This window comes from Rhipicephalus sanguineus, chromosome 2, assembly GCF_013339695.2.
Source record: "Rhipicephalus sanguineus isolate Rsan-2018 chromosome 2, BIME_Rsan_1.4, whole genome shotgun sequence".
Lineage (NCBI taxonomy): Eukaryota > Metazoa > Arthropoda > Arachnida > Ixodida > Ixodidae > Rhipicephalus > Rhipicephalus sanguineus.
Window position 1 is genome coordinate 145,424,053 of NC_051177.1, and position 13,801 is coordinate 145,437,853.

Here is a 13,801-nt window from a genome sequence, read left to right on the forward strand (position 1 = left end):
AAAGCTTGCATCCAAATTCGAAGCTGCTCAACATAACGGAATGCAGAAGTGCACTAGCATTCTCCAGAGGTTGCAGTTCACCACGATCAACTTCTTACCGTACATTTTTGTTTTTGGCATGTTTACATAGAACGTGAAAAAAAAAAAAAGACAGAGGAGAGGCAATGGAACACCTTCACTGTATACCTCACCTCTGTGAATATAAAAAAAAATTAATATTCCATATCTCGCACGAAAAACAATGTACAGCAAGCCAGAGCACCTACCGAGTGTAAGTATTTTTGGGATAAATTGCTAACGCTGCCACTGCTAATGGTGTATACCACCTGTAAATAATAAAAAAAGGAACAATGCGGCTGTTCTTATTTTATGAGTGAGCTCACAGTAATGATGATCAAATGAAATTGCAGTTGCCCACTAATGCCCGAGTTAAGATAGGCACCACTCGCTGTCAGCAATAACTTGTGAAAGTCATGGCTTAGAAGGGTGATCTGGCAACTGTTAACACATTCGCTGCGGCACACTTTCTTGAGGTCTCGTTTTAGGTGCGGAGTGACCCATCTGTTGGGCACTCGGCATATCTTCCAGGTGCACCGCGACCCACCGCACGGTCACACGCCTGTGCCTGTTTCATTCGCTCCAAAGAGATGGCGCTGCTACCTTTGCGGCTGGCATTTGGCACTTATTTAAAAGGCACAGGGCACAATCACAAGAAAGGACACGGGAGGCGCTCAGTCTCGTGTCATTTATTGTGAATGTGTTCCTTCGTGCCTTAAAAGCAAATTTGCAGCCACGACTGTTTATATGTTAAATATTCAGCATTTAAAAAAAGTGATAAATACACGGAGAGCGGCACAGGAAAAGACTAGCATAGGAGATGAGGCAACAAGTGAACCTGACCGTGTGGCGTCCTCTCTGCTCTTTGTATTTTGATGCACCGTTTTCCTAGAATTTATCCATGCACCAACTAGCCGAGCAACGCATTTTAAAGAAGTGACTGTAAGAATGATTATTGATGAGCATATGTTCCTTGTGTCACTAGCATTTGTACATTTCCTAGTTCAATTGGTGACATTTCTTTTCTATCAATAAGTTGTTACCATTACGTTAATTGTGTTTATCAACAGAGGTAGTAAAAACTGCAGCAAAGGTTTTCCCCAATTAGTAGTGACATACATTACTTACCAGTCTAGAGATTTGCCTGTACATTTTGTTTTGTTTGTTTTTAGTCCAGCTAGTGATTCTGCCATGTTATAATTATTGTTAATATATTCGGTAATATTATCAACTAGCCCAACTGTGTTTTCTGGAACATTGTAAGTGTATATGGAATTAACCTAAATAGTGCAGCGTTTATTAGAAAGAGGCCACTGAAAAAGGTATGTACGGCGCATTTCATATTGCATAAACTATGCGCTTTTGAAAAGGCGCCACTTGGTAATATTTTTATTGGTGGTCATTGTTGAACGAGCAATGCGAAATATTTATTTTGTAAAAACGTGCCTTGTACAGAAGCGTGCCGACTGATAGGGTACACAAAAACATTTTTTAGTACAATACCAATCAAATGTTTTACAGAGTTTACTCTTCATACTCGTTACGTGTTTATCACATACCATGTGTTCGTCAAGGTAGATTTATACCAGTTTGGGTCTGTTAACCCTTGTTACTAGCTCTGAACATTAATTTCTCAGAAAAGATGAAGTCGCGCCATGTGCATAGATTGCAAATTTAGCTTTGCTATCAATGTTCGGGATATAGTAAATAGAGAATGTAAACAGAAGAGGTCACAAAGTGCTTCCCTATGAGGTACTGCCATCTGAGAATTCACCTGCAAATATTACAATCTGAGTTCCACGTTGTAAAAGGATAAGGTTCAAAAACTTGCCATGCCTCCAGTACCATAAAATTCCAACATTCTTAACAAAACGTTGCGGTTGACGAAGTGAACGGCTTTGGAGAAGTCTAAAAATAGGCCGTGTGCCACTTTGTGACATGGAGTTTCGTAAACCTCATGAGCAAACAGAGCAAGCTCCGTCGATATGATTTTACGAAAAAGTATTGAGTGGGAAGTATAAAATTATGAAGGTAAACGAATGGTACCTTCGGCGTCGCACTTTGACCTTTTATTTCCGAGAGCGGGGGCAAGGAGGGCAAGTGTGCCCTTACCACTCTTCCTCTCAGTAAATAGACACTTGTATTGGCTAGATCTGGACTGGTATAACAACAAAGTTTTCCGTTCTTTTTTTTCCGTCTCGTATAATGCCAATTGCTGTTAATGATCGGTCGAAGTCTTCTGCGTCATGCCCACAGTGCCTGTTCGTAACGCAATGCAACGAAAGGAGCTAAACCGTCCCATCTCGCAATGACTCCCCGCGTATTGTTAGGTAGAAGATCAAGGTACTAAATTATTTCTGATACTGCCTTTCCTCGCCATTACTTCTTCGCTCTTGGTTATTACTTGTTGGGCGGCGCTAAAATTGCTTGCCTGTCACGCAACGTCACCAAACCGCGAAACTTACGATGTCAGAATTACGAGTACACACTAAACTGCGCATTAGTGTTAATATGTCGAGCAAAACTCTATTTGTTTCTTCTTGTTCCGAACGAAAGAGAAGATGGCATCGCGACGATGGTTTAGCAAAGGCTATTCGTAGCAGGCATGGATTTATTTGCACATAATTTCAGGGCTTGTATAACGTCGTTGAACCGTTCGTGCGCATATACGGCATTGCTCTGTAAACTCTTCTTGTTGAGGATGCGTTTTTTTTATCGCCCTAATCCAAGCTACTAAGGTCGTTGCAAGCTACAGTATGATCAGCCAGGCGAATAAGATTAATTCAGAAACACAGGCGGAATCTTCATTCACCGCTTTTCCGCGTCAGCTCTGCCCAAGTAACACTCAGCGCATCTGCGCGCTCATTGACTCGCTTCAGCCAAGGGGATAGGGCAGGCAATGCTGTACATTTTTGAAGAAAAAGCAGAGCCATTTCTTGTGAACTGCAGTAACATTATCTGACTGAAATCTTCATAAATGCTGCTGGTTCCTGCCCAGCTTGCGTCGGCAGTGATGCAAATTTGATTGCATGTAGAACGGAATAAACACATGACGGAAGACTGACGCCTGAGAGCCCCTGCTCAGCTGTAGCCTCCTCCACAATGCAAGAACGCAAGGTATCAAAGCGTTTCATAAACGACTCACACCGCAGAGAACCTACGGTGCGTCGTGGTAAGGCACGGAAGTCGATCTTCACTGCAGAAGCTGGGGATACATCTAAATTTCATTATCTAATTTTCTGATAGTTGTGTCGAACAAAAACTTCGCCATAGTTGTTGGTTTGCCACTGCGCTGCCGGCAGTGAACGCTCAGAAAAGTGGGGGGGCTCAGCCCCCCCGACTTTTGGGAGTGGGGGGGCCAGCGCCCCCCTTGCCCCCCCAGTAGATACGCCTATGAATTGGCCCACTGCTGTGCGCTATAGGTGATGATGTTCTTGCAATAATAATGTGTCAGCTGTTACAACAGAGATGTGGTCACCATGCTGTATCTTTCTTTCAGCAAGAGGTGAATGAATACACATGTTAACAGAAATGAGGAAACATATCGTAATTGGCTTTACAGAAGACCAGACAACATTAAAAGAGAGAAAACCAGTTTATCCTCTCGGGCAATGAAAGTAATCAAGGTAAACAAAACATCTCTCAAAACAGCCACCACTACACAATTTTCTTTTTAAATAATTCCTTTATCTCACAGAAAGTCAAGCTTTCTACAACACACAGGTACAAATAAAGAACTTCCATGACATCCTTTCAATGAAGGGTTTTAACAGTTGCCAGCATGAAGAAATTCAAATCAGACACGGCAATGGCACAACCCGTCAAAGCAAATATGGTCCACCGCATGTAAGTTATGAGACAGGCACGTCGATGAATGTTTTGACAGCAACTTTGGTAACTAGAGCGGTTCAATTGAAGGTGTGGATGTCTTGCTACGCACTGGAGTGCGAATCATCTTTCTGGGACGCTTGATTGGTGGCGCTAACACCCGGCGCCTTTCTGCAGTGGCTGATGCGTCTAGTCGCAACAAGAAACCATATGCTGCATGGCTAGTGGTCAGGTCTTTCACTTCCGTGACGATTCTGTCCACAAGGCCCACGTAGCCGGGAACGTCCTTGGCCAGCTCGTGAACTTGCCTCAGCGATGAGACTAGAGCCTGGTAACTTTGTTCCTGCACATTTTTCCTGACTGTAAAGCTTGCATCCAAATTCGAAGCTGCTCAACATAACGGAATGCAGAAGTGCACTAGCATTCTCAAGAGGTTGCAGTTCACCACGATCAACTTCTTACCATACATTTTTGTTTTTGGCATGTTTACATAGAACGTGAAAAAAAAAAAGACAGAGGAGGGGCAATGGAACACCTTCACTGTATACCTCACCTCTGAGAATATAAAAAAAAAATTAATATTCCATATCTCGCACCAAAAACAAGAATGTACAGCAAGCCAGAGCACCTACCGAGTGTAAGTATTTTTGGGATAAATTGCTAACACTGCCACTGCTAATGATGTATACCTCCTGTAAATAATAAAAAAAGGAACAATGCGGCTGTTCTTATTTTATGAGTGAGCTCACAGTAATGATGATCAAATGAAATTGCAGTTGCCCACTAATGCCCGAGTTAAGACAGGCACCACTCGCTGTCAGCAGTAACTTGTGAAAGCCATGGCTTAGAAGGGTGATCTGGCAACTCTTAACATGTTTGCTGCGGCACACTTTCTTGAGGTCTCGTTTTAGATGCGGAGTGACCCACCCGTTGGGCACTCGGCATATCTTCCAGGTGTACCGTGACCCACCGGTGGGTCACACGCCTGTGCCTGTCTCATTCTCTCCAAAAAGGTGGTGCTGCTACCTTTGCGGCTGGCATTTGGCACTTATTTAAAAGGCACAGAGCTATTTTTTGCCTTTTTCGCGTAAAGCTATGCTGAAATCTGAAGTTTCTGGCACCAGAAAACACAAACACACGTTTGCTTCCTCTGTGTTGTGCATTATTTGCATCCGTAAAAGGCAAGATGATCCATGAGTCGCGCTAAAATGTTTGGGAGCAGCAGGAAGAACGCATGTATACATTTATGCGAGTGAAACGTATTTCAAAAACCGCGGCGAAATGGTGGTGAGCAACACAATAGAGAAATAGGCCGCCACTCCACTCCTTAAAAACAACATCGCCGTCCCACGTCGAATGCACTAAAAATATATCTTTTGGTTGCATTCTCAAAACTCAGACGGCAGCGTGGTTCACCGGTGGGTCACACCGCACGAAGCATGAGAACATTTTCATTCAGTGCATCGTGGGTCACCGGCGGGTCACGGCATCAACACCAGAAATGTATTCTTCTGATTATTTATAACCTCTTGCAACAAGAATCGTACCTGCGCATACAATTATGATGAAGTTATCGCATCCGCAAGCAGGGGCATACTCGTGACATCGCGGCCGCATAGGAGGAGCACAGGCCATGACTCACCGGTGACCCACGCCACAGTGAACGTGTTAAGGCACAGCAGTAGCACAGACCTAGATTGTGTCATCCAGAGAGATTGTGTTTTGAGTTTAATAACCCCTTCAGCGGCAGTCATACCCATTAACTAAAAATGTTCGCCACACACCATGTGCTACTCCAACTGGCTTGAAGTGCAATGTACACATTAGTACAGGCTTCCTGATGTGAGAACTAACACTCATTTACCTTCACTGTGTTGGGTATTGCTGCAGAGGATCACTTTGATCAAGACACTATCATGTCTGACGAATCGTTCAACTCACCGCGTTCTGGTGGCCACTCGAAAAGTGTAACTTTTTTTTTTGCTCTGACCACACGTAACAGAAAACAAATTGCACATGTATTTTCAGCCTGAGATTTCACTATTTTTACGAAAAATTAAATCATGTCTAACTTCAGTATAAATATATATATTTATTTATAGACTTATTATGATTAATTACTGAAAAAAATGTGCATATAAACATATTACCACCTTCTCCATCTTGCAAAAGAATACTGAGTGCCTTATAATAAAGTTCGGTAAATTTGACACATTCACAGACGGTCCGTCACAATTCCCATCTGAAGGCGATAAATAAAAAATATAGAATGTCTCTTTTTCCACAATATATGTCTCTCTTTTCAGAAACACTAATAAAGCAACCATCTTAGTACTTCCTGTCTTAATCAAAGGTCATCTGCTAATAGTTTCCTTTTCTCCTGTGTTCATGTGAGGCAACGTGGAGTATTATAACACCCATGTTATTTCAAAGACTGAATGCCTGAGTACATCATTTGTCTCACACTGAGCCCACTATGAAAATACTTACTGATGCACATCATCGTTTCCAAAACCAGTGGTACATTTGCCAGGGCATACTTGCTCTCTCCTACATGCCTTGTGAGTTAGATACCTTGGCAACATCGCATGGCATTTAGTCAATTGAAACCACTTCAAAGTCTATCGGTTCAGGGTTATGCAGGACAAAGCCATGGCGCAACAGGTTCCAACGGAGCTTGGCCAGACTAGCATAGGAGTATTACGTCTTATGCAGGAAAGGTCCATGGCCACCATGGCGTGCCGCCTTGTAGCAGCGGTCTGAAAAGCTCAAGACCATGAAGCGCTCTGATGAACCTACTGCCTCCCTCATCATCCCTAGTGGAGCTTCCAGTGTGCTCGTCAGGGCAAAAGAAGAGGAAAAGCACTCACAAGTCCTAGTAACTCTGCTTATTCATAATTGATTTGCAGGAGATTCATAAAGCAATAAACTCTTAGAGTGTGGTCATCCGATAATTACTCAAAAAGGTGTTGCAGGGCCATTTTAATGTATACCATAATGCACCAGCTTTGTTTGCCTAGAACCGGTGGTATAAAAAATGCTGGAAGCCATATTCAGGGGTGGAAGCGGGCTTGAGTGTTTTGGAGCAGCTCAGGGAGCAGGAATAATACTGTTTTGGAGCAGCTTTGGAGCACCAAAATGTGTGTTTTGGAGCAATGCAAGTTAGTTTTGGAGCAGAATGGTAAGGTAAAACATCATTGTTGTTTAATTCTTTTTATTTCTGGTAAACACAAGAAATTCTAACGATTTTCGAAAACATTCAATACTGATGCACCAACCACGCTTAAACAAATGATATATATACATACACACGCGTACGTGTTATCATTAAAACATCACAGCTGTGATAGAGCAATGACTCAGGAAAACGAGATAAGCGATGTTTTCAATAGCTACACTTGACCAGACTGACAAACGAAAAACGTTCATGGTAATGAACGTTTTTCGGCAGCGGCGTTTCTGCGCCGCGTTTGTCGTGTTGCTACATCCTCGTCAAAAGCCTACGCCAGCTGCAAAAAGTTCCTTCGAAATTCGCGGAGGTCAGCGCCGTCTGGAGGCATTGGAAGAAACCAAACAAACACGCGTGTGCACCTTAAACTCAGCTTGTCGGACGAGCGGGCGATGTGCCGCGCGAGGCGTTGTCTTTTCTACTCCAAGTAGGAAGACACGGCGGCGCAATTTTCAGATAGCGTTCGTGAAAATGACGCGCGCGACCCTCCGACCACGCGTGAGTCGCGCATGAAATCGCGCCATTCGGGACGCAACAGCGCGATTTCGCGAAGGCGTTCGTCAAAAAAAACCGCGTAAATCGCGCCAAAAATTGCGCCAAGCGCTTCCACCTTTTCCCTTCAAGTTCCCATCCAAGATTTCCTAGATGTCGCAAGCACACAATTTGTATCCCGTGGTTCTGTTTTCGTACTACCCAGGGTGTCTACCGAGTTGACATTTCTAAATTCCCTGAGTTTTCCATGTTTTCCCTGAGTGTTTTTGCTAAATTCCCTGAGTGAAACAGAACTTTGTTTTATGTCAAGATTGATAGAGACCATGTCGCTCGGTGATGTCACTCTCTAATACGCACGTTAGAAAATGAAAGCGACTTAATCCCATTTGAATAATACACAGAACAGATAAACCTCAATACATCGAAGTTGGTAAAATCGGCAACTCACTTCATTATATCGAAACTTCGTTAAACTGAAATTCGACCTTGCATGCAAGGCATAGTTACCGAAGGATTAATCTTAAAGGGGCCCTGCAACACCTTTCTTAGTTATATTGGAATAGTCTCATTATTGACGTATGACTCTTCACGAGTCATATGCCGCAAAAATTTTTCGAATCCCTCAAGTCTTAAGTGGTGTTACCAAATTATAGAGATCACGTTCCGCAGCTTTCTCCTTCAACTCAACGCCGCGAGCGCGCGGAAAGCTAGGCAGCGAGTCGAGGGAGGGAACGCAGAGGAGCGAGGCTCCGCCCAAGAGCGCCGGCGGAGTTTTTTTCTTCATTTTTTTCTCTCTGACGTCTGGGCGCAACCACGTGGTCTGTGCCGCCACTTCCGGTCGGCTTGCGTCGTTCTCGTCGTGCGGAGCCGATCGCACTGTGTATCGCGCGTGCTTGAAAACTGCGCGTCGGTTTGGTAATGTTGGGTGTGCACCTCGAACTCCGTAGTGTTTTCATCGCTCTGCCAACCATGGAAGCAAACCTGCGCGCTCGTTTGGAACGAATGGCAGCTGAGATCGGTTTCGGCCCATACTCCGATACACCGCCCCGTAAGACGGCACTGGCAGGCGACCCCGAAGCGCCGCCATTACCGGACGCCAGCATTGTTATCGGAGACACGCTGCGCCCGTGCCTCGGTCGGTCGTGAGAACGTGCCGACGATGCAGTTCTCAGCTGACGAGGCAACACTCGAACGGCTGCCACTCTCAACGGCAACCGGCGATGGTCAAAAGCACAGAAATATTCACGTTTTCGGCACTGCGCATGGCGAAGAAAACGGAACCACGCAACTACGAGCAGACGAGCTGTCGGTGAGACCGGAAGTGCTAATATTAATGTTTGTTCGGTGCTTTTAACGCGATAACAGAATATAAACATACATATTATCTACTTATTGAACTCAAAATTAACAACGAAAGTAATAATGAGGGTGTTATCGTGATTATAACATCAGCCAATGGTGGAACTGCCGACAATCGCGTCATATTTTGCGGACTAATACATCATTTGTCGAGAGAAGAGGGAGCGATTTTCAGCTGGCTTTGAGAATTTATTGTAAATTTCAGGCCGTGCGCATCGCTATAATATTTGGCTCACGTGTTCTCGGGAGCCTCGACTACCGATCGGCAGCGCTTTTTGAGCATGCTCGAAAAGTGTTGCAGGGCCCCTTTAAACTGAAAATGCCACAAGAATGCTGGACTAATATGGCAACATGAAAAAACTTTTTTTTTAATTTTTGCGTGAAAAAAAATCAATTTTGTTGAGCCTGAGATGCAGCAATCACAGTTAGATGCCTTGCCAGAGTGTCTCATGTAAAGACGAAACAAATGCAGGTTTAATGCACTGTGGAATTGCGCTTGTTCTGTTGCTGCGGGTTGTTGTCATATCCTCGCGCGTTGCCCACAGCAATGCAACACCTTTGCTAGCGTGTTGCCCAACCGAACCATCTGCTCTCCACGAACGCACAACATCGAAAACCATACCACGTTAAAAAAATAGTCAGTTTCACCGCGAGAGCAAAATAGTAAATCCGATAGCAACAAAGAGGAATTTTATATGAATATATGCTAGCAGCTCGCTCCTTCAGGAAACGCAGCCGCTGCACTAAGAAGTGCCGTATCTATGGCTTAGGGGCGGATTCAGGTACATAATTGGGGGGGGGGGGGTATAAAGGCTGAAGCCACCGCTCAGCAGTGCATTTTGGTGGGTCACGTATATTTACAACAGCCCAGAGGAGATTATGGCGGTGCCTAAGAAGTCTTCGTTGTAAATGTGCATAGGGAAGCAGGAAATGGTAGAGCGATGAGAGAGGTAGAGAGCAGGGACAAGATCCTCTTTACCCCTTTTGGGCAGTGGCAGGCAAAGCAACCTGACAAAGGGGGCAAACTCAACAGGCAGCCTGACAAAGGAAGTGGACGACAGGCACTGAAGGGAGGGGGCGGGGGCGATCGCCGCTACCCCCCCCCCCCCCATGGGATCTGCCACTCCTATTGCTTCAACGGAAGTTTTGCAATTAGAGCACAACACCTACAAAGGTATGAGCCGTCTGCTGATCCCCACTAAAGATGCCGCGGCGCACGCGACCACACCCGCTGGTACAAAGTACGCACTTCCTGTCGGACACACGCAGCCCCCTCCCCCCACCTTCCCAACGCACCGGCTCCTTGCTTGCTTGTGCCCGTTTGTTGGCTCTTACCCACTACGGGGGATCGGCCATGAAACCGGCGGTTAATTTAATAATATTTTTTAAAGAATGAGGAATAAATCAATTGCCGCAGGAATAAACGAAATTTTAAGAATGACTAGTCGATATGGAATAAGGAGGAGAATAATACCACAATATGAGAAACAATTACCGAATGAATGAAAGGAATTCTGGAGTATCAATTTTTGTTAAGGAATAAGTTAGCAGGGAATTCTTCGTGTCTCACCGAGAAATTCGCATAGGGCTGAGCAGACGTTCCCGTTGCTGAAGCCAAGAGAAGACGCCCCAAGGGAAAGAATATTTTGAGAATTCAGATTAATTCTTAAGTTTCTGAATAAAATTTCGAAATGCTTTTTTCTATGCCTAATGAATCGACGGCAGGTAAGCAAGAAATGATCAATGTTTTCAGATTCCTGACAAAAATAGCACATAGGAGATGGCACCAGACCAGACCTGTATAAATAAAAATTAAGTGGGGGTATCCGGCATCGCAATTTTGTAATAGCCACTTCCAGTCTTCGAGTGGGACACCATTTATTATTCCAGCCGAATGAAAGATGACCATATTCGGGAACTGGTAATTTCATACTTTTGGCATCTTGAGTTAGAGAATACTTCCGAAATCTCGAATCAGTAATAAAAGCTGTATCAGGTACAATGGACAAAATAGGACCACCCAGAGACCACCGCGCGAGAGTGTCTGCCATCTCGTTTATTAGTATGCCACAATGACCTGTGACCCATACCAATCGCACGGTATTCAAATTTTTTGGGATTAAGGAAGTGAATGCATTTAGAACGGGAGACTCAGAAGCAGTAGAAGATAAAGATGTACATACTGTCAGCGAATCAGTAACTATAACAACTGATGACTCATTCACTGGTAGTTTTCGAAGGGCTAATATAATTGCGAGGAGCTCAGCTTCGAATATGGGAGTATAATCTGGGAGGCGCAAGGAGTACGACCATGATAAAGCCTCTGAAAATATGCCCACTCCCGCTTTCTCTTCGCGCATGGATGCATCAGTGGCAATTATGTTATTTATGCCCAATCGAAGTAAATGATCCTCTAACAATCCTATTAAATATCTTGAAGGTAAAAGTTTGGCATTAGATGGGAAGATATCATCAAATTCAATTTTTGCTATGGTCGATGATTTATCGTTTGCTACGATGTCGCGTATGTTAACATTTAATGATTCTAGTTGGTCCTGTACGAACAAAACTTGTGGTTTATATATTCGAGACCAAGGCTCATTAAAAAACGTTGACGATTCAGCTACGAATATAAACTGTACTCGACTTTGTGAGGACGCAAAAATTTTTAAATATGTTTTGACGGTGAGAATGCGGAATCTGCAAACTAGAGTGGGGATTCGGGCTTCTAGGTATAGAATACTGTTTGCTGTAAATTTTGGTACCCCTAGACAACTTCGAAGGGCCTCTCGCTCTATGAGAACCAGGGGATGAAACTTGTATGCAGGCCCCCCTGAGTATAGTATGCAACCAAACTCTAAAATTGGTCGAACATACATCCGATAAATCATAAGTAGCTTGTCTCTGCGTAGCCCAGAAGGGTGGTGACCAAGCTTACGTAACATCCCAACAGCGCGTGTTGCCTTACATTTGACGTGCTCAATGTGTCTGCGCCAGCTGAGTTTTTCATCATAAAAAACTCCTAAATATTTGACACAGTCATTTGGGGAATTACTTCTTGGCGATACTGAAGGGAAATTCTAACTGGAGCATTCAATGGAAAAACAATCAAGGAACTTTTGCTAACGTTTAGAGTCATTCGAATTTGTTCAAACCAGAATTCTAAACTTCCCAAGTATGATTGTAATACTGCATACAGTGAATGAATATCACCTGCCGAAGCAAAGAATGCAATGTCGTCTGCATATACATAAACTGTAACGTTATTGTTCAAAGGAATTGAGCTTAATAGAATATTGAATAAAACAGGGGAAAGAACTGAACCTTGAGGGACCCCTCTAGATTGATCATATTGCCACGCCCACTTCTTGTCTTGTTTTGATGTATTCGGGTTTGACCGGCAGGGACGGTTATCAACGCTCGACGCTGTCCGCGAAGCATTGTTCGAGAAGCTTCACGTCTATAGTAGATCGTTCTGTTAAGATTGCGCCCCGCACGCGAACGTTCCAGCTTTGTCTAGAGATAACGCCGCCACCAGCGATATTGCTGGAAAGTTCGATACCGCCTGTATAAAAGCCGACGCGATTGACCGCTTGTCAGTTGATCGACGGACGACGCCCTGTTCGCCGCTATATTTGTACAGCGTGTATTGCTGTAGTTCTAGTTCTCATTTTCCGGCCACAAGTTCGGCCAAATAAACAGTTTCATCCTGCAAACGCCGACTGCTGTCTTCATCGACGTCACGACCACGTGACATCTGGTGGAGGTGCTGCTTCGCTCATGTTCCGGTCGCCCCCGTCAGGCCGTGAACCCAGTCCGGGCCGCAACGAAGACATCGACGCGTACCCCGAACAGCGAGCAAGCCGCAGGACACAAGGACTACCTCCAGAATACCAGCCTTTACCCGACAAGACCAGGAAGACCCCGACCATGACTAACACAACAGCGACAATGACAGCAACCATGCCGCTTGCACCCGTGCTGCTACAGCGCCCAAAGGAACCACCGACCTTTCACGGATCATCTGCTGAAGACCCGGAAAGTTGGCTGGAGAAGTACGACCGCGTTGCCATTTTTAACGAATGGACCGATGAAGACAAGTTAAGACACGTCTACTTCGCCTTGGAGGACTCTGCCCGAACTTGGTTCGAGAACCAAGAGCGAAGCCTCACGACGTGGGACATTTTTCGCACAAGATTCCTTGCCACATTCACGAGTGTCGTCCGCAAGGAGAGGGCCGAAGCTCTGCTGGAAACCCGTGTGCAGCTTCCAAACGAGAACGTGGTGCTGTACGCGGAAGAGATGAGCAGACTGTTCCGACACGCCGACCCAGCCATGCCCGAGGACAAGAAAGTCCGCTTGCTCATGCGAGGGGTAAAGCAAGAGCTCTTCGCTGGGCTAATGCGGAACCCACCGTCGACAGTCCAAGAGTTCGTCTCAGAGGCGACGACGATTGAGAAGACGTTGGAAATGCGCAACCGGCAGTATAATCGCCGATCGATTCAAGACAACCCAGTTGTTCATGCTGTCTGCTCCGACGACCTGCGCGAAACGATCCGAGCGATCGTGCGGGAAGAACTACGCAAGCTCTTACCCTCACCACAGCCTGAAGTTGCGTCGATCGCTGACATCGTCCGAGAGGAAATCCAGCAGTCTCTGGGCACCCCCGAGTCAGCGCAGCCGCAGCTGCAAGCAGTGACCTATGCTGCTGCAGCCCGACGCAACGCCCCCCCTCCTCGCCCAAGTCAAGACGCCGCGCCGCCTCAACAGTTCCGCCGCCAGGCACCACCGCCGCCGCCACCGACGTCACACCGCCCGCCAGCCGGCCAACGATAC

The 13,801-nt window shown here is 45.4% G+C and overlaps 1 protein-coding gene and 1 long non-coding RNA gene across 10 annotated transcripts in view; one reads left to right on the forward strand and one right to left on the reverse strand.

Moving 5' to 3' along the window:
* Positions 1 to 4,230, forward strand: part of LOC125757235 (uncharacterized) — an 83,979-nt gene extending 79,749 nt beyond the window's left edge. The window contains exon 3 of the long non-coding RNA XR_007415160.1: positions 4,118 to 4,230. This is a non-coding gene — a long non-coding RNA (uncharacterized LOC125757235). The remainder of the gene's footprint in view (positions 1 to 4,117) is intronic.
* Positions 1 to 13,801, reverse strand: part of LOC119383764 (uncharacterized) — a 144,576-nt gene that overhangs the window by 84,137 nt on the left and 46,638 nt on the right. Inside the window, exon 6 of one of the 9 annotated variants that reach the window (XM_049412666.1) lies at positions 4,118 to 4,228. The exons of 7 other annotated variants lie outside the window; for them this stretch is intronic. In XM_049412666.1, the coding sequence (XP_049268623.1) occupies positions 4,118 to 4,228 (111 nt within the window). Of the gene's footprint in view, positions 1 to 3,816; positions 4,229 to 13,801 lie in introns of those variants that run through there. One more of the 9 variants, XM_037652064.2, reaches the window with a different exon arrangement.